This window comes from Balaenoptera musculus, chromosome 16, assembly GCF_009873245.2.
Source record: "Balaenoptera musculus isolate JJ_BM4_2016_0621 chromosome 16, mBalMus1.pri.v3, whole genome shotgun sequence".
NCBI lineage: Eukaryota > Metazoa > Chordata > Mammalia > Artiodactyla > Balaenopteridae > Balaenoptera > Balaenoptera musculus.
Window position 1 is genome coordinate 75,591,211 of NC_045800.1, and position 26,688 is coordinate 75,617,898.

Sequence of the window (26,688 nt, forward strand, 5' to 3'; positions counted from 1 at the left end):
AGTGCTTACAGGGACATGTATGGCATTGAATGCTTATATTAGAAAAGAAGAAAGGTCTCAAATCATTAATCTAAGCTTCAACCTTAAGACATTAGGAAAAAAGAACAGAAGAAAATCAAGGCAAGTGCAAGAAAAGAAATAAAGAGCAGACACCAATGAAATTGAAAACAGCAAAAGAATAGAGAAAATCAATGAAACCCAAAGCTCGTTCTTTGAAAAAAAATCAATAAAATTAATAAACTTCTAGGAAGACTGAACAAAAGAACAAAAGTAGAGAAGACACAAATTACCAATATCAGGAACGAAAGAGGTGATATCACTACAGACCCAAAAGATAGTAAAAGGGTAATAAGCGAATCCTTCCTACAAATAACTTTATACTTATAAGTTTGACAACTTAGGTGAAATAAATCAATTCCATTTCATAACCTACCATAATTCACTCAAGATAAAATAATCTGAATAGCTCTGTAACTATTAGAGATATTAAATTCATTGTTAAAAAAAATTTTTTTTTAATGTCCAAGCCTAGATGGTTTCATTGACAAATTCTGGTTTTTTTTTTTTTTTGGTTGTACCACGCAGCTTGGGGGATCTTATTTTCCTGACTAGGGATCAAACCCATGCCCCCCTGCAGTGGAAGCACAGAGTCCTAACCACTGGACTGCCAGGGAATTCCCTCATTGACAAATTCTATCAAACATTTAAAGAAGAAATAACAACAATTCTACCCAATCAATTCCAGAATATAAAAGGAGAGGGAACATTTCCCAAATCATCTTTTAAGGCCAGCATTACCCTGATACCATCATCAGATAAAAGACAAAAGAACTCTACAGAACCATATCCCTTATAAATATAGATGCAAAAATCCTCAACAAAACATTAGTGCATGAAATCTAGCAAAATATTAAAATAATAATACATCATCCAGGGGTACAATATTGGGATAAACGTCACTCAATTGTAAATATTATTTTTTAATATTTTGTTTGCTACACTTGATGCAATATCTATATAGGTTCAAATATGGTTCAATGTTTGAAAAATAAATCAATGTAATCATCATATTAACAATTGAAAGATGAAAAACCACATGATTATATAAATTGATGAAGAAAAAGCATTTGGCAAAATTCAACATTCATTCATGATAAAGATTCCCAGCTAACCAGGCATGGAAAGGAGTTTCCTCAAACTGAGAAAGAGCATCTACAAAAAAATCGGGACCAAAGCAAGGATGTCCACATTGAACAATCCAATTTCCCATTATACTGGAAGTCCTATCCAGTGTAACACATAAGAAAAAAAGGCATACAGTTGGAAAGGAAGGAATAAAAACTGTCTCTACTTGCAGACAACATGATAGTCTAAGTATAAAATCCCAAGGAATGTGTTCCCCTCCTCCACAAGAAAGGTCTAGAACTAATAAATGGGCCTAGTAACGTCACAGAATGTAAGCTCAACATACAAAATTCAATCGTTTTTCTAAAAACTAGCAGTAAACAGTTTGAAGGCAAAAAAAGTCCTACATAAATTGAGAGATATGCCATGGATTGGAGGACCCAACAGAGTGAAAATGTCAGTACTCTCCAAGTTGATCTACAGATTTAATGCAATCAAAATCACAGCAGGATTTTTTGGTAAATGTAGGCAAGCTTATTAAAATTTATACCAAAAGGGAAAGGCCCTAGAACAGCTGCAACAATTTTGAAAAACAGAAATAAATTTATTTAGAGGAATCACACTTCCCAATTTTAAGACTTACTGTAAAGCTACAATAATCAAGATCTTGCAGCAAAGGTATAGACGCATCAATCAAAGAACGGAACAGAACAGAAAGCCCAGGATATACCCTCACAAATATGCCCAACTGATTTTTGACAAGGATGCAAAGGTATCTCAATGGAGAAAGGATAGCCTTTCAACAAATGGTATTAGAACAATTTGTTGTCTGTAAGTTAAAAAAAAAAACCCCAACCTAAATCTCACTCCTTATACAAAAGTTAACTCAAAATGAAAATCGTAAAGCTATAAAGCTTTTAGAAGAAAACATAGGAGAAAATCTTCATGATCTGTGGTTAGGAAAAGAGTTCTGAGCCATGACACCAAATGCATGATTCATAAAAGAAAAGAAGTAATAAATTAGGCTTGACAAATATTTTAAATTTTGCAAAAGACACTGTTAAGAGAACGAAAAGACAGCAATAGACTAGGAGAAAGTATCTGCAAATCACATATGTGACAAAGGACTGCTTCCAAAATATATAAGAACCTCTCAAAATCAACAACAAGAAAATGATCCAAATAAAAAGTAGGCAAAAGACTTGAACATAAACTTCACCAAAGAGGACACAGTATATGAAAGGCAAGTAAGCATATGAAAACATGCTCAATATTATTGGTCATTAGGGAAATGCAAATTAAAACCAGTGAGATGGAATGCAAAATGGTACAGCCCCTCCAGAAGACAGTTTGACAGTTCTTTTAAACCATATGACCCAGAAGCGCTACTCCTGGGTATTTTTACCCTGGAGTAATGAAAATTTATGTTCACACAAAAACCTCTACACAGATATTTACAGCAGCTACATTCATAATTGCCCGAAACTAGAAACAACCACAATGCTCTTCCACTGGAGAATGGATAACCAACCGTGGCCTGTCTGTACAGCTGGTAACTATTTAGTAATCAAAAGGAACGCACCATTGATACACAGGACAATTGGGATGAATCTCAAAGATACGATGCCAATTTCAAAAGATTACATACCATATTGTTCCACTTACATGATATTCTTGAAATGACAAAGTCGTAGTGATGAAAAACACATCAGGGCTTCCCTGGTGGCGTAGTGGTTGAGAATCTGCCTGCTAATGCAGGGGACACGGGTTCGAGCCCTGGTCTGGGAGGATCCCACATGCCGCGGAGCAACTGGGCCCGTGAGCCACAACTACTGAGCCTGCGCGTCTGGAGCCTGTGCTCTGCAACAAGAGAGGCCACGATGGTGAGAGGCTCACGCACCAAGATGAGGAGTGGCCCCCGCTCGCCGCAACTAGAGAAAGCCCTAGCACAGAAATGAAGACCCAACATAGCAATCAATCAATAAATAAATCTTAAAAAAAAAAACACACATCAGTTATTTTGGTAGTGGGGAGTGGGGAAGTGGGGAAGGCTTGGGCTGCATAGCATGAGGAAGTGCTTTGGAGAGATGGGACTGTTTGGTATCTTGACAGTGGTGTTGATTACATGAATATATAGGTATGTTTTAAAACCTATATAAGTGTTCAAATTCACAGACCTATACAACTCTTTAAAATGGGACCAGAAGGAGAAACAAAAAATTTAAAAATCTGTTCTGTACCAGTCACTTTGCATTTTGTCTCATTAAATCCTCACAGACTGCAAGATTAGTTTATCATCCCCATATTACAGATAAGAAACTTGAAACTCCAAGATACTCAGGAACTTACCCAGAGTCACACCATGAAGAGTGGCAGAGCCTGGAGCCCTACCCAGACCCTCCCTGCACCTAGTACTGGGATGGTCAAGTCTGCGTGTAGTAGTCTAAGACATTGGGAAAGACAGGCTGCCCTCTTTGTTCATGTCAGTTACGTGTCTGGCTTCTGTGCACAGCCTTGCTAAGCTGGACCTGCTCAGCTTTTAGTCAAATGGACATCTCAGCAGGATCACTTGGGCTTCTTGGGCGCTGGCCTGCATATGCGGGTTGGACTTGGTGATGTTCTTTGATGTATGTGAAGATACTGAACTAATGGAAAGAACGCTGGACTAAGACCTGACTGTTTCATCTTGATCCCTTCCTATTCCTAGATGATTCTACCCACTCCCAGCTAGGTGTTGATGTCTCTCAGGCATGCATTTTAGACCCAGAGGGTATATCAACATGAACTGCAGAGAGAATGCCTAACTACCTCCACAGATGTCACCCCTAGTCTAAAAGCATTAAAACAGTATTTAGTGTTAACTAGTTATTATACTAACTTGAAAAACATGTGAAATAAGATGTTAAAATGTCCATTAGGGTCAATAATCAAAGAATATAACATATGACAGACAAAAAAATAAAAATAACTATATATCCTTCTCTAAAATTTTACCTTAATGCTGAGGATTCAAGTTAGTATTTTTTCCCTTCTGGAAGACTCATCATGAAGGTGGTAGAGTAAGCAATTATCAAGCATTCATCCCTAATGAAAACTACTAAGCCAAAATTAACAAGAAGATATTTTAATGATACTTTTGTAGCACAAAATTAAACTGAGACAGGTAAGAGGAATGTGAGGGAATCTAGAAAACCATAAATTATATCGCTTTATTTTGACATAACCCAGATGTTGAGAATGAACAGGTGTCCTATCAGCAGTCTCCATTTCTCCTCTCAAAGGCACAGTCTAGGCAATAAATCCAACAAAGAGGTTGTGCTTAGGCTCCACTCCCCTGACTTGTTATTTAAAAGTACTGCAATATATGAAACCATTCATCACTGCAGATTCAAATGACTGTCTGTCTGTCTGTCTGCAGATCACTTCAATTGCTCCACAGGCCCCTTCAGGCTGGACTTCTGATTTCTTCTTTCTTTCTGACCCTGAATTCGGTAGAGCTTCTTCCTGAGGTCCTTCTGTCGCTTCAGTTTCTCTTCTTCCTCCTTCTGCTTCACTTTGAAGTGTTCTTTGTTGTGTAGATGCCGTTGCTCCTTGGCTTTCTTCACCTTCTCACTGTGCACTGTACTCAGAGCATCCAGCAGCGCAAGGATCTGACAAGGGCAAAACCCAGTGAGCATCAGAATATTCTTACAGCTACAGCATGCTTTCCTTCTAAGTTTCAGGAGGCCTAAACACCACAGCTGATGGCATCAAAGTTACAATCAATTCATGATCCAAATGAATATTAACCTAGTGAAAATTTATCCTGAACTAGGAAATTGTAATTTGCATGGAAATATAAGTAGGAGCATATTTACTTAGCAAAATACTTAAATAATGGCCTTGACCACAAAACCACCTTTGTTAAATCACTCTGTGGATACTCTGTACAACTAAGAGTGATTTGCCAGCTGTGTGCCTATTATTCCCCATTAAAATGCATAAGGCAGAGCATGACTAAACAAAAGAAGCGAAATGGACTCCGGCCTTTCTTCTAACTTCCAGATCTAGTGCCTTGAATAAGTCTGGCCCTTATCCTTTCCTAATGAAAAGTGAGAATGCAGTAAAAATGCCAAGTGTGTTACTGAAAGCATTATTTTCACATCTAAATGCAACATGCTGGAAGCCGTCCATCAACAGTACCTTCCTTTCATGAGGCTCCCGTATGACAGCTGGTCTCAGTCTGTCCTTCGGAATCTTGCCTGCCTTTGCTTGGGTCTTGGGCTTGCTCTTAAATGGCAGGGCCTTCTGCAAGGCTTTTGGAATGTGCAGTGAATTGAAATGTTTCTTTTGCCTCACAATTGGCTGAAAAAGAAAAATAAAACAAAGACCGTGACATATTTATATTATGATCTATGTGCATTTAAAACTTGCATAAAATCTTCTCAATGGGTTGATTTTTCCACAAGATCAGTAACACCACAGTTTGCTGACCATCAGAAATGAGGACTCAATCATCCATCAAATATATTGCCTCAATGGGCATGCACAGCTGCAGGCAAAACAAAGGAATATATAGAATATACATATTTACAATTATTCCAAGAAATCAACTGTGCCCAGTATCTACAGTATGGACGATAGGATCTCAACAGAGCAGATGAAAAGATCCAAAGTTTCTGTTAATGGAAAACTCTGGCCTTATCTTTGGGGCACTGAGACGGTTTTTTCTAGCCTAACAAGAATAACTAGCTTTTCATCTTGACTATAAACCTCTCTGGATTTAAGGACATAGTTCTTCCTCCAATGAGCAGCTGAAATGCCCCCATCCCTGATTCTCATTAAGAAGTTTAACTTTATTCTGTTTCTAATAGAAGGCTGGCTGAGAAGAGTGACATTTAAATGACAAATGAAGGCAAAACTCCTTCTACATTCAGTTTTCAAGCTAACCAAATTCTCTGCTTAAATTGAGATGACCAAAATTCTTACCTGCCTCAGAAGTAGTTAATAAGTTGAAAGTTTTGCCCTAGACCTTTACCAAGGTCGACAACTATATAGAGAATATGTCTGCTGTATCTTTATGAATTTACTGTTAAAGACATCACCCACAATAATATTCAATATTCTCTGTTTAAGAAACCAAAATATTTTAGAAGAAAGAAATCAGAGAAATCTCCTTCTCAAAAACAAGTAAGCACCACAGACTGGACAACAGGTACTATGTCCTGAAGTATATTTTAAGAGAAACTCATGGCAATGTGATTCAAATTTTATTAACTATGTTACAGAAAAACTAATGTCTGGAAAACTTCTGTTTCTAGCAGGATGGCAGACCAATACCCTGAATTACCCTCTTATTACAAAACAATTAAATATCTTGCATTAACACAAACAAATCTTTTCAAATGCATTGTTAACCTGTGAACAAAATAATGGACGTTCTCACAGACCAAAACTTGAATGAAAATGGGAATCCAGACAGGCACTGAGAACTTAACATTTTAAAATACTGATGAGGCCAACTACTGGAAAGGATGTGGAATAACTAGAACTCTGATAAGCTGTTCAAGTCTAACCTGGTATTTCAGTATACTACAGGGATCACACACTGATGTTGAACACATGTATCCTGTAACCTGGCAATCCCACCCATGGGGATCTATGCAACGGAACTGTGTGCACATGCACACCAAACAAGTTGCATATAAGTGTTCAGGGCAGCACTTATAATAGCCAAAAATTCGAAACACTGTCCGTCAATGGATAAAACCGACATTCTCATACAATGAAATTCTACTCAACGATAAAAACAAATAAATGTCTGCTATATACAAGAACATGGATGAATCTCATAATACTGAAGGAAAGAAACCAGGCAAAACAGTACGTGGTATATTTTATAAAACTCAAAAAAAGGCAGAAGGAATTTCCATGTCAGGAGTTGGGATAGTGGCTATCTCTGAGGTGGAGGTGGGGTAGTGACTGGGAGAGGTCACAAGGGGGACTTCTATTGTGCTGGTAATTCTATTGCTTGATCCGGGAGATGGCAACTTAGGTATGCTAAAATTCAATGAGCTGTATACACTTATTATTTGTGTACTTTTCTGTGTGTATGTTAACACTTCAATAAAAAGTTTATTAAAACTCTCAAAAAACCCCTCCCCCTTGCTTCAATAAGAATCAGTACATTAATGTTTTTCAAATTAATACATGTATATAGTACAAAAAAAAAGTTCAAAAGAGGTATATACAGTGAAAAGTTTAAGTCCCCTTTCCAATCCACAGAAAACCACTATTACCACTTGTCCTGTGTTCCTTCCAAAATAGTCTAGGAATGTACAACATGTTCATTCAAATTTAATGTTAGACTTTCTACTTGAAAATTCAAACCACAAGAAACATTACATATGAAGCTTCTGGGTGACACCCATCTACAGAGCACATGGGTGATTGATTGTACCTTATACAGAGAATCCTTGCTGGCCTTTAGTTTGATGCCATGGGAGAGCCGGAGTTGACCAGTTGTCCGCATTCCTGACCAGGTGTCTTTCTCACCAGCTGGTTTTAACAAAGATGTTACTGGGTTATAGAAGGCTGGAACAGAGACAGGATACCAAGTTCTCATGAAGACAATGTCTGGAAAGAGAGGAAATTTACATTAACATTTTCAAAAGAAGATTCATATCCATCTTGGTAAACAAAAGAACAAAATATTCACTCCAAACTTCTCTAGCTGGTTGCACAGTATTTGAAGAGAGACTTCACCAAGTGAACTACTTTTGAATAACACAAAGCTTTTTCTGGGTGTGGCTGGGAGTGGTACACAAGATGCTCCAGCTGGGGAGAGCTACAGCTGACTCCTGTTTCTAAAGACCTAAACTACCACCTATAGTTCACACTGGCTAGAAATCAATAGTGAATGGTAGGTAACATGCTGTTAAGAACACACCACAAAGGATATTTACCACTCATCAGCAGTTTATCCTCAAAGGTGGCCCGGAAAGCTCCTTCTGGAGCCCGGAGCGCCTTCTTGATCTGTCCCCTTATTCCACTGACAGTTCGAATCACAGCACCTTCAAATTTGGCCACTTCCAAAGCAGAATTAAACATTCCCTACAGGTATATATATACATATACATATATATATTAAAAAAATACATACACACAAAGTCAGATATTTTACTTCTTAGTTCATAAATATATCCTTGGTTAAAAAACAAAAAATAATTCATTGAAAGGTGATAAAAAAATCAACTATATTTTTCCCCCTAAAGGTGGAATTACTAGGTCAAAAGGAATACAACTCTATCTTCCCTGAAATAACACTAATTAAGACTCTACTGTGGGCTCATTAACATGTTCATCACTGCTATCTTTGTAGAAAAGAAGATCAAAAAGATATTTATTGGTCTGAACTGGCCTAGATGGCCTTTGCTGTCATCTCACAGGGTTTGACGACAGTTCATATCCTATTACTTAGGTGCACACACTCAGAAAATAAAGAGACAACAAGATAAATGCTGATGGTAGTATTACCTTATATTATAAGGACATTTTATGATCATCTTAACTCTGTGTTTTTAATGGAAACACCCTCTACTGATGAAATTTTCAATTAATGTTGCCCAAACTACCCTCCCATGTTATACTGCTCTGTGTTACTTAAATATGCTCAGAAATCTAAAGAAGTAAACTAAATATAAAGAATATAAAATATAAAGAAGTAAACCAAAAATATCAAAGACCAAGTTTATAAAAGATTTCAAATAGTTTTCTGAAAACATTAGAACTATATCTTAGACCTATATTAGAATATTTCATTCCTCCTTTAACAATATACACATTTATAAGCATATGAATATACAGATAATATATATATACCTTAATGAATGAAGTGTTCTTGAAAATTTTATATGGAAAACCAGTTAGCTTTAATTTCTTCACAATTTTTATAGATTTATCCAGATCAAGGACAACTCCTGTGGCAGCTATCCGGAAATCAGCCTAAAAAGGAACCCCCAAAATGTGAATACAGGAATAATGTCAGCAAGAGAAGAACTACATTTCTCTGTAATGCAACAAATTACCAAAGTGCAGTTCACTTACAATCACCTAAGAAAAAGTAAGAAAGAATATATGAACATGCAAAACAGTATTTTAACAAAAGCTATCTGAAACTATAATACATGTACGCCAAAATTAATGATATCTTGAGCATTTTCCTGAGGGTGATTTCATAGTAACACAGTTTCACAAAGATGAATGAATGAAAGGGAATATGAAAATTTGGCTAAAATGTTTGAGAAATTAAATTTTGGACATTCAGGATGGATTCCATTTGCCCATTATTTTGTTTTCTTTTCTGTTAAATGAGGCCAATAAAACCTGCTCTGATTGGTCAAATGAAGACTGTGTGAACATACCTTGCTAAACCAGATTACTAGGGGGTAGTCTTATGTCTAGCTGGTATCCAATGTATGCCAGAACCTAGTCGAGTGGTTAGCTCATGGTGAGCACTGCTTAAATATTTTTAGAAAAATATTAAAAAGCATAAAATATAAAAGCATAAAAGCATAAAAATATAAAATGTCATCAGTACCATTACAATTCTTCTATTTCCCTCTTCTCTACTCCCACACCTTACTTAAAAGCAAAATTAAAAGCAGGAAAATTAAAAGCAAAGAGAAGTTTACTATAAATACTTGAATAATTTTCAACTTAAAGTTTCAGGTACATATTCCATAATCAAGACATTATTTCTCAAACACAATCTATAAAATAAACCATCAAAGATAGTTACCATTACGCCACTGACAGACTGTATTGCCAAGAACCCAGTACCCTGTGGAGTGATAGGACCTTAAAGGAAACAGGAAAAAAAAAAAAAATACAGTGAACCACACATTCTGGATTCTGCTTTACATATATACTCCAATCCAAAAAAAAGAGAAAAATCTTATGAATTGGGATTTCATGAAAGGAAAAAAGCAAAACTATAATGATAAAGCCTAAAAGATTTAAATTAACCTACAAGCAAGTTTATTCTAATCCCTTTTTACCCCAAAAGGTTGCTCCACAATGCATGTGCAGTGGGGTGTATTTCAGAAGCCTTTGTCTTCCATTGTGGTCTTCAATATAATAAAGTGGGATGGTCTGAAACCTCCTCCACCCTACAGAAAAAATGACTGGATCTCGGGACTTGAGGATTTTCTTATACCAACGATGTTTCTTCAGACGCATCTGAAAGGAGAAGAGATTTCAGTAAGATTACTGGTACAAGTATGACCAAAGAACCTCAATCGTTAAGCATACAGTGAAGGGTACCTACCTGTACATAGCCAACATTGCCCTCACTATTGCCCAAACCACCCAAAATAATTGGGTAATGTGGGTCAAAGTTAAGCACGAATTCACAGGGGACGTTTTCTATCTCAATTCGGACATACATCCCAGGTCGAAAACCCTCATACTGAACTCTGGCTTCATCATCTTGATCTTCGAATTCTGCCCGGTTAAGCTATACATGAGAGGGGGAAAAAAACCCAAAAACAATTTAAAACCCGTAATGTTGTTACTTTTAATAAATGTAAGATTAACATTTAAAAAAAAGAGCAATTTATAAATAAAGGAACCATGTACAGAATTATTTAGGCTTTATCCTAATTAAAAATAATGTATGTTTTATCTATACAGTTTGTTCAGGATATGCCCCAACTGTTTTCTTCTCTGTTGCTCCAAGCTATACTACAGTAAATACAAACAACTCTGAAAGCAGCCCTTAATGTTGGTCGACAAACACTCTGAACTTTCCCATCCACACTTTCTTTTCTTACTCTCCCAATTATTTCACACTTTTTCTCTTTTCATCAAACACCCAGCACCTCCTCCCTCATCCTCACTCTCAGCTGTTGACTGTTTCCTAATTCACTCAAAATTTAAGCAACCTAAAAGAACTTCCACAGTTAGCCCCTCTACCAGGGTTTACACCCATATTCAGCCTTTTATTACAGCTCTGCACTGTTCAGTATAGTAGCCACACATGGCTATTTAAGTTGAAATTAAATAAAAATTTAAAATTCAGTCATTTAATCACATTAACTGTATTTCAAGTGGTCAGTATCAACATGTGGCTAGGTGGCTACAATATTAGACAGTAAGATACACATTTCCTTAATCACAGGAAGCTCTACTAGGCAGCTGTTAGAGATTATCCATGCCTCTATTTAATGCCAAGCTTTACTTGCACCCTAGATCATCCACTCTTGTTGGACTTTATTCCAACAAATCTTTCCTGTTATTTCTCTCATCTTAAAACCTTTTGACTCCACTTCCTCTCACTACTGCCCCATTTCTCTGCTTATCTCTGAAGCAAAATGCCACAGAAGTTTTCTAAAGTCTGGTTCCAGTTACGCTGCTCATATTCTCATAAATCCCCTAAAACTGGACTTGAACCAATACTCCATTGAAATGCTTGCCAAAGTCACTAAAGGCCTCCATGTGCTTAATCCAGTGCTCAATTCTGTCTTCACTGTAGTTAACACATCAGCAGGATTTGAAACAATTTATCACTTCCTTCTACAGTGGCTTCCAACATACTTCATGTCCTCTTACATTTCTTCTATCTCCTGAGAGCTGCGCAGTCTCCACTGCTGCTTCCTTGTCTCTGCCTAGTCTCCTGAAATACCCAGTCCTGGTCCTCTCCTCTCCTGACTCCATGCTCACTCCCCAGGTCATTCCACCTATCTCATAGTTTTAAAAAGCACCCAGATCCTGAGTACATCACATTTAAGTCCCTGGCCTCAACAGCTCTCCAGAACTGACCACCTGACACTCCTCTTGTCTGAAAGGTATCTCAAACCTAACAGATCCAAACTTCACCTTCCCAGGTAGACTGACATCAATGAAAGGCTTTCCTATCTTACTGATGACAACCCAATCTCTCCAGTAAGTCATCCTTATCTCCCCTCTCACACATCTCACATTTAATCCACCAGGAAATCCTATTGATCTACCTTTCAAAAAAAAGTATAGCCAGAATTTGACTCTTTCTTTCCTCTCATCACTGCAAACCCCCACCCCCTCCCCAGTGTAAGTCATGTTAATCTTACTGAACTTGTGCCAGGGTAATCTTTTCAAGGGGTAAGCAGATCATGCATGTCTCTCCTCTACTCAAAACCCCCGATGGACCCCCATTTCATTCAGAGTAAAAAATTCGAAGTTCTTTACAATGACCCACAAGGTTTTAGGTGATTTTATTTTATTATTATTATTTTTTGGTTGCGTTGGGTCTTCGTTGCTGTGCACGCAAGGGCTTTCTCTAGTTGCGGCGAGCAGGGGCTACTCTTTTTTTTTTTTTTTTTTTGGGGGGGGGCTACTCTTCATTGCGGTGCACGGGCTTCTCATTGCGGTGGCTTCTCTTGTTGCGGAGCACGGGCTCTAGGCGCGCAGGCTTCAGTAGTTGTGGCTCATGGGCTATAGAGCACAGGCTCAGTAGTTGTGGCGCACGGGCTTAGCTGCTCTGCAGCATGTGGGATCTTTCCGGATCAGGGATCGAACCCGTGTCCCCTGCACTGGCAGGTGGATTCTTAACCACTGCGCCACCAGGGAAGCCCCTAGGTGATTTTAAATTATAAATGGCCTAAAGCAAAGACTTCAGAACCTGCCTTACATTTCCTAGTCACTTCTATCAAAGGTCAGTACACACTTTGAATCACTATGTTAATGACTAACCAGGAGATACTTCTTTGACTAGATGAAGACCTAGGTTGAGCAAACCCTGTCAGCTGCATTTTCACAAATCATATACTTAATCTGCAGAAGACATATTAAGGTATGCTCCCGTTTACAGGGATTCTTGGTGGCCCCACTTGTCAAAGCGCATCTCAAACACTTGCCATCAACTGTACACATCTCTGTGTCTCCTTCAGAGTCAGTTCATCATCTCAAACAGCCTGCTCAGCATCCCCAGACGGCAGGGCCACACTATCTCCCTTTCAGCATTCCACAGGCTCCCTTTATCTTTGCACCTGACCTTACATTCGAAGTATCCTCTGAACTCTGACCAAGATGGGTTTTCAAAAAACCATCCCCAGAGAGCACTGGTATATGCATAAGCCACATAGGCCAAGAATCACGTATACATTCAAATTATTCAATTACGGTTCCAGGGAGTAGTAATCAGAATACTAAGGCAATGCTTGCATGTAAATAAACACACTGTCTCAAATCACTACTCTGTAAGATCCTCAAAAATGGTGGCCGTGTCTCAGCCATTTCTGCTTCCGCAACATTTAATGCTTGGTACAAAATAGACACTGATATTTTTCTGGTGAAAGTCTGACTGAAGAAACAATTAGATAACTGCATGAATAAACACACCTATTTGCATCTTGACCTAGGAGCCCAAACAGGAGGCCCAGAAGCGGGCAGGGAGCAAAGACCTAATCAAAGTTACATATTCACAGCACTATTACAGCCCTGAAATGAGGCTGATAGGAACTGAGTTTTCTCACCTGTGCTTGTTTCTGCATTTCTCCTTTAAGATCATCAAAGTATGTGTTTTCTCCTTCATCATATTCTGCATCAAACATCTCTTTCAATTTTCTCTTTTTATCCAAATGCTTTTTCTTAGCACTTTCCTCTGCATTGGGGTCAACTTCTTCTTTAACTTCTTCCTCCACATCTTCAACCTTAAATTTCCAGAAGAGAAAATTTTGTAAAAATTTGTGGAGACCTCTTCTTTAAACATTAAGGCAGATTTTAAAAGTTCTATTTGAGCTGCGAAAATCTTAGTTATGATCATCATGAAAACAAAATAAAACAGCCTTTGTCTCTAAATAACACGTACTGCAACAAGAGACATTTAGACATCTGCATTACAATTAGCTGCCATTCCTTAATATGGCTGGGAATGCCAAACATGAATAAAAATAATAGCAACTGTTCCCAACCCAGATGCTCCCAGATACTGTTCTAAACAAATATTAGGGAGGACAGGGAATTATTTTTTTTTTAAAACGGCACTTAAAATTAAGTGGAGGAGAATGATGGCAAGACAGTGACCCAGGAGCTAAAACTTTCAATGACTGAAGAATCATAACAAGAAGAAGAGGTAATAGGTAGCACTCAAAAAAATTAACAATAACAAATAAACCAACAATTTTTGGTCCGTTCCCACCCTCTTCACTTTTAGGAAGGAATCCATCCATCTCATATGGGGCCTCTTGCAGAACATACTGACCACAGATCAAGGACCAGTGGCTGATGGCTGGCCATGGCCAAGTCATACCTGAGTATCCTGGCCTGATTTTCCCTTGTGCATGTCCCCTGTTTCCAGGTCTTCAAAGTCACCATAGAGCTCCTCTGGGAAAAGAACATCCAAATGACTCCCCTGTAAGTAGGGCCTGCACGTGACACTCTAGCACCACCCAGCACCAAGTGGCCTAAGTGCTTGGCATCTCAAACTTCATTTTTACTGTGCTTATTGCTACACAACCCTAAAGAATCCCGCACTTACACAGCCTTCGTTTTCTTGTTAAATTTTGTCAGTATTTCATCACCTGTTTAGGTTAAGGAAATGGGCCCAATCCACTTTTCCATATTCTACTTCAAAATGCCACTTAGCCACAAGCTATTTTTCCAGGATAGGTGATGAACATTCTGTAGCAGAGATGCATACAGAGGTGGCATGCGTGGCCCTGCATGTCAGTCCCCAAACCAACAGTTCAAAGAGTGACTTGAAAAGTCATGGCATGATAACAGCACATATGAAAAAGAGTCTCAACAATAAGATCAACACAGCACAACCATGTGACATACCTAGGGAAGATCTGAGATTACACAAAATACAGCATTTAGAGTAACAGTAGTATCCAAAACAATGTCAAGCCCATAAGAAGAGCTCATTTATTTGTTTTTGGAGCTCTAAGTTTAGTTATGGATCCTACCCTTAAAAGAAACAGGCAAGTTAAAACTCTGGGAGGCAACATTTAGAAAGGTATCAAAACATTTTCATATAAGAAAGAGCCAAAGAACCAAAGGACATATAAAAGGTCGGAAGATTTCATTTGTAATAAAAAACAAAAAAGGATAAAGTATAGGAATAATCCTAACAAGAAATGTACTAGAACTTTAGTTTAAAAAATTTTTAAGCTTTAATATGCTTTTTAAAGGACACATGGAGACACAACTAGGGTGCCAGTGGGACGCTGGTGGGGGCCCTCGACGCCCAAGGTGACGGGAGGAACCCCCGAGCGACTGGGTAGGACATGGGGGAGTGAGAGGGGAGGAGAAGTGGAGGTCGGACAGGAATGGCACCCCGAGGGGGTGACTGGGATGGGGGAGGGGTTCCCACGTCTAGAGGGACCCTCAGGGGCTCGGAGGATCAGGCATTTCCCCTGTCCAATTGGGCCCTGGGAGGCCTGTGGGGCTCCCGGGCCAGGTCCTCCTCCCTCCAAGGCCCCCTCCAGTCCGCGTTGATCCCAGGGGCATAGGAGGGAGGTGCGGGGAGGAGAGACGGGATGTTGGGGTCCTCCAAGACCAGAGGATCAGGGAAGGTGCCATGGGCATTTCCCCCACCCACTCGGCCCTGGGAAGCCTGCTGGGCTCTCAGCCTAGTCATCCGTTCTCGTTCTCCAGGGCCCCCTCTGGCCTCATGGGTCCTAGGGGCATGGGAGGGAGGGAGGAGGGGGAAGAAGGGAAGAGGAGGAGAGGTGGACAGGGGGGACCCTCTGGGGCTGGGGGATCAGGGGAAGCACCATGGGCATTTCCCCCGCCCAATCGGCTCCAGGAAGCCTGTTGGGGTCTAGTCCCCTGTCTTCCGGAGCCCTCTCCTGCTGCGTGGGTCCTAGGGGCATGGGGCAGGGTGGGGGTGGGGGGGGACAAGAGAGGCCAATGGGGAGGGGTCCTCCGGGATCGGAGGACTCGGGGGAAGGCACCTAGCATTTCCCCTGCCCACTCAGGCCCAGTGAGCCTGCTGGGGTCCTGGACCTGGTACTGTGCCCTCCAGGGACAGAGGCACTCCTGGCACCTCCTGCTGCGTTAAGCCTAAGCCCCACCCCCCACCACCCCACAGGGCCTGTTCCAGCCCTGTGGGTTCTAAGCATAGGCCCCACCCACCACCTAAACCCTGCCCCTGCATAAGCCCCACCCCCATAGCCAAGGCCTTGTCTGGCTATTTTTTTTTTTTTTTTAACTCCTCTTTTTTACTACTGTGGTTCTCTTTTACTTTCTGGTTGTTGTTTGATCTATATTTTTATTTTTTTATTCTTTCTTACATATCTGTTAGTTTTCTAATCTTATTTTATTTTTTTTCTCTTTGTTATTGTTCTGCTCCTTTTTTCTTTTTCCTTTTTCTTTTTTTTTTTTTTTGCCACCCCACGAGGCTTGCAGGATCTTGGTTCACAAACCGGGGGTTGGGCCAGAGCTCCTGTGGTTGGAACTCCGAGTCCAAACCACTGGAGTAACAGAAAACCTCATACCCCAGGGAATATTCATCACAGTGAGGTCTCCCAGAGGTCCTCATCTCAGCACAAAGACCGAGCTCTACCCAACAGCTTACAAACTCCAGTGCTGGAAGCCTTAGGCCAAACAACCAGTAAAACAGGAATACAATCCCACCCATTAAAAAAAAAAAAGAGAGACGACAAAACAATATGTCAAGTGTCAAGATGAAGGAACAAAGTAAAAACCTACAAAACCAAGTAAATGAAGAGGAAATAGGGAACCTACCTGAAAAAGAATTCAGAGTAATGATAGTAAAGATGATCCAGAATCTCGGAAATAGAATGGAGGCGCAGATTGAGAAAATTCAAGAAATGTTTAACAAAGAGCTAGAAGAACTAAAGAACAAACAGAGATGAACAACACAATAACTAAAATGAAACATACACTAGAAGGAATCAATAACAGAATAACTGAGGCAGAAGAACGAATAAGTGAGCTGGAAGACAAAATGGTGGAAATAACTGCCGAGGAGCAGAATAAAGAGAAAAGAATGAAAAGAACTGAAGACAAAGAGACCTCTGGGACAACGCTAAATGCACCAACATTTGAATTATAGGGGCCCCAGAAGAAGAAGAGAAAAAGAAAGGGTCTAAGAAAATATTTGAAGAGATTATAATGGAAAACTTCCCTAACATGGGAAAGGAAATAGTCACCCAAGTCCAGGAAGCACAGAGAGTCCCATAAAGGATAATCCCTAGGAGAAACACACCAAGACACATATTAATCAAACTAACAAAAATTAAATTCCAAGAAAAAATATTAAAAGCAGCAAGGGAAAACCAAAAAATAACATACAAAGGAATCCCCATAACGTTATCAGCTGATTTTTCAGCAGGAACTCTGCAGGCCAGAAGGGAATGGAAGGATATACATTTAAAGTGATGAAAGAGAAAAACCTACAACCAAGATTACTCTACCCAGCAAGGATCTCATTCAGATTCGACAGAGAAATCAAAAGCTTTTCAAACAAAAGCTAAGAATTCAGCACCACCAAACCAACTTTACAACAAGTGCTAAAGGAACTTCTCTAGGCGGGAAACACAAGAGAAGAAAAAGACCCACAAAAACAAACCCAAAACAATTAAGAAAATGGTAATAGGAACATACATATCGATAATAACCTTGAATGTAAATGGATTAAATACTCCAAACAAAAGACACAGGCTGGCTGAATGGATACAAAAACAACAAGACCCATATATATGCTGTCTACAAGAGACCCAATTCAGACCTAGGGACACATACAGACTGAAAGGGAAGGGATGGAAAAAGATATTCTATGCAAATGGAAATCAAAAGAAAGCTAGAGTAGCAATACTTGTATCAGATAAAATAGATTTTAAAATAAAGACTGTTACAAGAGATAAGGAAGGACACTACATAATGATCAAGGGATCAATCCAAGAAGAAGATATAACAATTATAAATATTTATGCACCCAACACAGAAGCACCTCAATACATAAGGCAAATGCTATCAACCATAAAAGGGGAAATCGACAGTAACACAATAATAGTAGGGGACTTTAACACCCCACTTACACCAATGGACAGTTCATCAAAAAAGAAAATAAGTAAGGAAGCACAAGCTTTAGATGACAAAATACACTAGATAGATTTAATTGATATCTATAGGACATTACACCCAAAATTGGCAGAATACACTTTTTTCTCAAGTGCACACGGAACATTTTCCAGGACAGATCATACCTTGGGTCACAAATCAAGCCTCAGAAAATTTAAGAAAATTGAAATCATACCAAGCATCTTTTCTGACCACAGTGCTATGAGACTGGAAATCAATTAAAGGAAAAAACCTGTAAAAAACAAATACATGGAAGCTAAACAGTGTGCTACTATATGACCAAGAGATCGCTGAAGAAATCAAAGAAATAGAAGAATACACAGAAACAAATGATAACTAAAAAACAACGACCCAAAACCTATGGGATGCAGCAAAAGCAGTTCTAAGACGGAAGTTTATATCAATACAATCCTACCTCAAGAAACAAGAAAAATCTCAAATAAACTATCTAACCTTACATCTAAAGCAACTAGAGAAAGAAGAACAAAGAAAACCCAAAGTCAGTAGAAGGAAAGAAATCATAAATACCATAGCAGAAATAAATGAAATAGAAATGGAGGAAACAAAAGCAAAGATCAATAAAACTAAAAGTTGGTTCTTTGAGAAGATAAACAAAATTGATAAACCTTTAGCCAGACTCATCAAGAAAAAAAGGGAGAGGACACAAATCAACAAAATTAGAAATGAAAAAGAAGAAATCACAACTGACAATGCAGAAATACAAAGGATTTTAAGAGACTACTACAAACAACTATATGCCAATAAAATGGACAACCACAAAGAAATGTACAAATTCTTGGAAAGGTACAATTTACCAAGACTGAACCAGGAAGAATTAGAAAACATAAACAGACGTATCACAAGTAATGAAATTGAAACTGTAATTAAAAATCTTCTAACAAACAAAAGTCCAGGACCAGATGGCTTCACAGGCGAATTCTATTAAACATTTAGAGAAGATCTAACACCCATCCTTCTCAACCTCTTCCAAAAAATTGCAGAGGGAGGAATACTCCCAAATTCGTTTTACGAAACCACCATCACCCTGATACCAAAACCAGACAAAGATATCACAAAAAAAGAAAATTACAGACCAATATCACTGATGAATACAGATGCAAAAATTCTGAACAAAATACTAGCAAACAGAATCCAACAACACATTAAAAGGATCATACACCATGATCAAGTGGGATTTATCCCAGGGATGCAAGGATTCTTCAATATACGCAAATCAATCAATGTGATACACCATATTAACAAATTGAAGAATAAAAACCATATGATCACCTCAAAAGACGCAGAAAAAGCTTTTGACAAAATTCAACACCATTTATGATAAAAACTCTCCAGAAAATAGGCATAGAGGGAACCTACCTCAACATAATAAAGGCCATAAATGACAAACCCATAGCAAACATCATACTCAATGGTGAAAAACTGAAAGCATTTCCACTAAGATCAGGAACAAGGCAAGGATGTCCACTCTCGCCACTCTTATTCAACATAGTTTTGGAAGTCCTAGCCACAGCAATCAGAAAAAAAAAGAAATAAAAGGAATACAAATTGGAAAAGAGGAAGTAAAACTGTCACTGTTTGCAGATGACATGATACTATACATAGAAAATCCTAAAGATGCCACCAGAAAACTACTAGAACTAATCAATGAATTTAGTAAGGTTGCAGGATACAAAATTAATGCACAGAAATCTCTGGCATTCCAATACACTAACAGTGAAAAATCAGAAAGAGAAATTAAGGAAACACTCCCATTTACCAATGCAACAAAAAGAATAAAATACCTAAGAATAAACCTACCTAAAGAGGTGAAAGACTTGTACTCAGAAAACTATAAAACACTGATGAAAGAAATCAAAGATGACATAAACAGATGGAAAAATATACCATGTTCTTGGATTGGAAGAATCAATATTGTGAAAATGACTATACTGCCCAAAGCAATCTACAGATTCAATGCAATCCCTACCAAACTACCAATGGCATTCTTCACAGAATTAGAACAAAAAATTTTACAATTCGTATGGAAACACAAAAGACTCCAAATAGCCACAGCAATCCTGAGAAAGAAAAACGGAGCTGGAGGAATCAGGCTCCCTGACTTCAAACTATACTACAAAGCTACAGTCATCAAGACAGTATGGTACTGGCACAAAAAACAGAAATATAGATCAATGGTACAGGATAGAAAGCACAGAGATAAACCCACACACATATAGTCACCTAATTAACGACAAAGTAGGCAAGAACATACAATGGAGAAAAGACAGCCTCTTTAATAAGTGATGCTGGGAAAAGTGGACAGCTACATGTAAAAGAATGAAATTAGAACACTACCTAACACCATACACAAAAATAAACTCCAAATGGATTAAAGACCTAAATGTAAGACCAGACACTATAAAACTCCTAGAGGAAAACATAGGAAAAACACTCTTTGACATAAACCACAGCAAGTTCTTTTTTGACACACCTCCTAAAGTAATGAAAATAAAAACAAAAAACACAAATGGGACCTAATGAAACTTAAAAGCTTTTGCACAGCAAAGGAAACCATAAACAAGACTAAAACACAACCCTCAGAATGGGAGAAAATATTTGCAAGTGAAGCACAAAGGATTAATCTCCAAAATATACAAACAGCTCATGGAGCTCAATATCAAAAAACCCCCAAACAACCCAATTAAAAATGGGCAGAAGACCTAAATAGACATTTCACCAAAGAAGACATACAGATGGCCAAGAGGCACATGAAAAGCTGCTCAGCATCACTAATTATTAGAGAAATGCAAATCAAAACTAAAATGAGGTATATCACCTCACACCAGTCAGAATGGCCATCATCAAAAAGCCTACAAACAATAAATGCTGGAGAGGGTGTGGAGAAAAGGGGACCCTGTTGCACTGTTTGTGGGAATGTAAATTGATACAGCCACTATGGAGAACAGTATGGAGGTTCCTTAAAAAGCTAAAAATAGAACTACCATATGACCCAGCAATCCCACTACTGGGCATATACCCTGAGAAAACCATAATTCAAAAGGACATATGTATCCCAATGTTCACTGCAGCACTACTTCCAATAGCCAGGACACGGAAACAACCTAAATGTCCAATGATAGATGAATAGATAAAGAAGATGTGGTACATATATACAATGGAATATTACTCAGCCATAAAAAGGAATGAAATTGGGTCATTTGTAGAGATGTGGATGGACCTAGAGTCTGTCATACAGAGTGAAGTAAGCCAGAAAGAGAAAAACAAATATCGTATATTAATGCATATATGTGGAATCTAGAAAAATGGTACAGATGAACCTATTTGTAGGGCAGGAATAGAGAAGTAGACATAGAGAACAGACATGTGGACACACTGGGGGAAGGGGAGGGTGGGACGAATTGGGAGATTAGGTTTGACATAATTACACTACCATGTGTAAACAGATAGCTAGTGGGAACCTGCTGTATAGCACAGGGAGCTCAGCCTGGTGTTCTGTGACAATCTAGATAGGTGGGATGGGGGAGGGTGGGAGGCCAAGAGGGAGGGCATATAGGTATACATATAGCCGATTCACTTCACTGTACAGCAGAAACTAACACAACACTGTAAAGCAATTTTACTCCAATAAAAAAGTAGAATAAAATAAAGGACACATGGAATAACCTTAGCTAATGCTTTTAAGTGCTTCACATACCAGGCACTGCTCTAAGTGTTTTACATGCCTTAACTATATTCTTCAACATGACTCAATGAAGGAGGTATTATTAATGTTATCTACTGAACAAGTAAAACCACCATGTGTTTGGAAAGGAAGACTCAATATCATGAAGACTCTAATTCTCTCTTTTACTTAGTTACAATGAAAATAACTACCAAGGATTTCCAGTCTGGAAAAGATGGTGTAGACATATCTCCTCTGTTCCTCCTGACTGTGTATAACCATCAACTCCAGAAATGATGCAAGAGCACAAGAGACAACCAAAGGAGAACTCTGAAAGGTGGAAAGACAAAGATGGGCTGGTGAGCATCCCCAGGACCAGAGGAATGACATAGTGGCCTATGTCTCACTATACCACAACCCACAGAAAGGTAACTTAGGGCCACCATTTTCCAATCCACAAGTGGCAACAGAAGGCAGCCGCAGAATGAGATAGGCTCATTCTTCCTTCAGATTGAACCAGATCTCACCAGCAATCCAGGTAAACTGGGTATCCCACTGACAGCAAGTGATGAAGGAAAGTGCTAGCCTTCCCAAAGAGCTTGAATCTCCTTTCCTCCACCAAGATGTACCAGGTGCCCAAGGGTTATCAGCAAGGAGGGATTCCACCAGGCATGAGACTCTCCTCTTCCACCTTAAAAACAATATGCGTCCAGGCAGGACCAAGCAAAGGAGATGCCCCCAGAACAAGCAAACTGGCCCCAGAGGCCAAAACAACTTTCCCCAACCTAGCCACACTAGGTGGACCAGCCTAGGGAAGCTCCTCTGTTTCCCCCAGGTAGCACCAGCAGGAACCAGTAGCACCAGCAGGAACGAGTAGCACCAGATAAACCAAGTAGAGCAAAACAGTACCACAAAGGCTCTGAAATTAAATTGTCATTGGAACCACAGCCCATGAAGTAGACCAGGGCCTGCACATTAAACCTAAACAGGATGATCACCTGCTAAAATTTTAAAATTACATAGGACCCAGGGTCTCCAAACAAAATGTGTGGCTACAATAGAAAATCACCTGTCATACCCAGAACCAAGAAAATCATCATTTGAATGTGAAAAGACAAATGAAAACAACACTGAAATGAATCAGATGTTGGAACTATCTGACTTGTATCTTGAAGCAGCCATTATAAATAAAATTATAAAACCAAAAAAAAAAAAAACAACTTCAACAAGCAACTATAAATCTTACAGCAACAACCAAAAAATTGAAAACCTCAACAAGAAACTGAAGAACAAAATGGAAATTATAGAACTGAAAAATACAGTAACAGAAATTAAAAACTGGCTATGTGGGCTCAATAGTAAGAGTAGAGATGACAGAGGATGGACTCAGAGAACTTGAGGCCACATAATAGAATTCATTCAGTCTGAACAACATAGAGAAAGCCTAAAAACAAATGAAGAGCGCCTCAAAGACCTGTGGGACAGAAACAAAAAAAATCCCAACATCTGTATCATCAGAGTCTCAAGGAGTCTGGAGCTGAAAGAAATAATGACTGCAGATTCCTAAATCTGTTGAAAGACACTAACTTACAGATTCAAGAAGATGAGTTATCTCAAACAGAGTAAACCCAACAAAATTCACACCAATCAAACTTCTGAAAACTAAAAACAAATAAAAAATATCTGAAAGCAGCCAGAAAGAAATGACAGATTACCTATAGGGGGACACCAAGTAAAATGACAGCCTATGTATCTATTCTTTAGAAATGAAGAAGGAAACAGACATTCTCAGATGAAGAAAAACTACAGGAATTTGTAGCTACCATACTTACCCTTAAAAAATGGCTAAAGGAAGTTCTTAAGCAGAAAGGAAATTATAAAAGGAGAAATCTGAGGCCATCAGAAAAAAAAAAAAAAACAAAAGAAAAAAGAAAAAAAGAACAGAAATATGGATATACAGAACAGACTATCCATCTTCTTATGAATTTGTAAAATCATATTTCATAGTCAAAAAAATTATACCACTATCTAATATTCAAGCCAATGATATTTAAAAGTGGGGAAACTACAACAAACTACTAAATATAACAAAAAAGATGCAAATTCACAGATACAGAGAACAAACTAGTGGTTACCAGTGGGAAGAGGGAAGTGGGGAGGGCTAATAGAGGGGTAGGGAATTAAGAAGTACAAACTATTAGGTATAAAATAAGCTACAAGGATATATTCCCCATACAACACAGGGAATATAGCCAATATTTTATAATAACTATAAACGGAGTATAACCTGTAAAAAGTGTGGATCACTATATTGTACATCTGTAACTTACAAAATAATAAAAAAAAATCTTTTTAAGTGGGGAAGATAAAAGGGCCTAAATGGAAGAAAAGTTTACACATGTTACTCAAAGTGGTAAAATGTTGGTAACAGTAGGTGTAATATTACAATATGTACATAGTCTATTTTGACCACTTCTAATCAACATTGTACTGGAAGTTTAAGCCAGTGTACTAAGACAAGAAAAATAAGTCATCTAGATAGCACAGAAAGAAGTAAAACTGTCTTTACTCACAGATCATATATGATGGTCTTTGCTACACAATGGGCAAAAATTGCAAATTCCATGTGATAAAGGATTGTATCAAAAGTAATTAAGAATTAAACTTACATAATAACACACAACCAAAGTAAAATAATGGGCAAAAGATTTGACAGACACTTCATTGAAGAAACACAGATGGCAAATACACATGTGAAAAAAGGCTCATTATCATTAATCATTAGGAAAATAAAATAAGATACCACTCTAAACCTTAAAAAGTGTCTAAAATTAAAAAGACCAACATATCAAGCACTGGCAAGGATGTGGAGCAACTGGAAGTCTCATAAAGTGCTAGTGGCAATGCAAAATGGTACAACCACTAAGGAAAACAATGTGGCTATTTCTTAAAAAAAATTAGAACTACATCTACCATATGATTCATTTAGTCCACTCTGAGGTATGTACCCAAGAGAAATGAAAGCAGTTGTTCATACAAAGACTTGTAGAAGAATGTTCACAGTAGCTTTATTTGCAATAGCCCCAAACTGGAAATAACATAAATGTCCATCAAAAGGTGAACAGATAAACAAACTGTATTGCATTATACAATGGAATACTACTCACCAATAAAAAGAAATTAACTACGCAGCAATAAAAAGGAATGAAGATACAACAGCATGGATGAATCTCAAAATGATTATGCTGAGTACAATAAGTTAGAAAAGACTGCATACTGTATGATTCCATTTATATCAAATTGCAGAGGATACAAACTCTTGTATAGTGACAGAAAGCAGAAGAGTGGTTACCTGGTGATAGGGAAAGGACAGAAGGGAGGGATAACAAGTGGCATGAGGAAACTTTTGGGGTGACAAATATGTTCATTATCTTGATTGTAGTGATTGTATACTCATGTCAAAGCTTACCAAACTGTACACTTTAAATATGTGCAGTTTACTGTATATCCATTAAACCTCAATACATCTACTAAAAAAGACACAAATCCACCACACTTTCTTTTGGAAACAGAAAAGATGATTCTTAAGTTTCCGTGGAAAAATAAGTAAGAGAATAGTCAGAAGAATTCTAAAAAACCTAGCAGAGACAGGGAGAGATAGGAACCAGTCATACCAGTTTTAATAGTTGGTGTCTTAACAGCATACGATAAAGCTATATAAGGGTTTTAAACATAGCAATGATGAATGAACCAACAGAAATCAATGCCGTAAACTAGAAAAGCCCAAAAACTTTTTTCTATATCTATCAATTAAGAATATGACAAAAAGAGCATTTTAATCAGTTGGGAAAAGAATAAACAGTATTGGAAAGAACCTGGTGGCCACCTGGGAAAAACTCTATCTATGCCTCTCAACTCACACTAAAATAAGTAGCAGATAAGTCGGTGATTTAAATGTTAAAAAAAAAAAAAGGAAATCAGGAAGCACTAGAAAAAACAATGGAAGATTTTTCTTCACCTTTTTTAGATTTTTTTTTTTTTTAAGTATAAGACAAATCCCAAAAGTCATTTAAGGCAAAACTGATAAATCTAACTTCATTAAAAAAAAAAAAAATTCCACATGAAAGAATCATAAAGTTAAAATACAAATGTTAAAATAAGGGGGTTAAATGTGGCACCTCATATCACAAAAGACTTATTTCTCTAATATACAAAAAATTCTTATAAATAAGTATGAAAAAATATCAACAATAACCCAACAGAAAATGGGCAAAGCATATTCAAAGACAGTTCATGGAAGGAAATACAAATGGTCCCCTAACACACAGAAAGGTGCTCAAACTGGCAGAGACCCAAGATTTTGTTAGTGCTCTGTTCATTAATTGTGACAAATGTACCATCCATATGTAAGATGATAATAATCGGGCAAACTGGGTGTGAGGTATGTGGGAACTCTGTACTATAGTCACAATTTTTCTCTAAATCTAAACTATTATAAACTTTAAAAAAATAGGCAAAAGACTTAAATGGATACCTCACAAAGGAAGATATTAAATTGGGCAATACGCACATGAAAAGATACGCAACATCCTTAGTCATCAGGGAATTACAAATTAAAACCACGAGATACTATTTCACACCCACTAGGATGTGAACTGAAATCGTCATCCACTGCTGGAGTTCTCTTTGAAGAACTGTGGGGCAGTTTACTTTGTGAACAACCCACAGAGACAGGATGACCCTCCCACCCAAAATATGGTTTGAATATTGAGACAGATGACACACACATGAATCAAGAGGATATGGAAAGATTT

The 26,688-nt window shown here is 38.1% G+C and overlaps 1 protein-coding gene across 2 annotated transcripts in view; it reads right to left on the bottom strand.

The window, feature by feature from the left end:
- Positions 1–4,233: 4,233 nt before the first annotated feature.
- The window catches only part of BMS1 (BMS1 ribosome biogenesis factor), a 43,907-nt gene continuing 21,452 nt past the window's right edge, over positions 4,234–26,688 (bottom strand). For both annotated transcript variants that reach the window (XM_036829081.1, XM_036829080.1), the window contains exons 14-23: positions 14,393–14,466; positions 13,617–13,793; positions 10,433–10,621; positions 10,164–10,344; positions 9,905–9,963; positions 8,986–9,108; positions 8,070–8,217; positions 7,565–7,740; positions 5,308–5,469; positions 4,234–4,775 (exon numbers count right to left, since the gene is read on the bottom strand). In XM_036829081.1, coding sequence (XP_036684976.1) covers positions 4,545–4,775; positions 5,308–5,469; positions 7,565–7,740; positions 8,070–8,217; positions 8,986–9,108; positions 9,905–9,963; positions 10,164–10,344; positions 10,433–10,621; positions 13,617–13,793; positions 14,393–14,466 — 1,520 coding nt within the window. In that variant the 3' untranslated portion in view covers positions 4,234–4,544. The remainder of the gene's footprint in view (positions 4,776–5,307; positions 5,470–7,564; positions 7,741–8,069; positions 8,218–8,985; positions 9,109–9,904; positions 9,964–10,163; positions 10,345–10,432; positions 10,622–13,616; positions 13,794–14,392; positions 14,467–26,688) is intronic.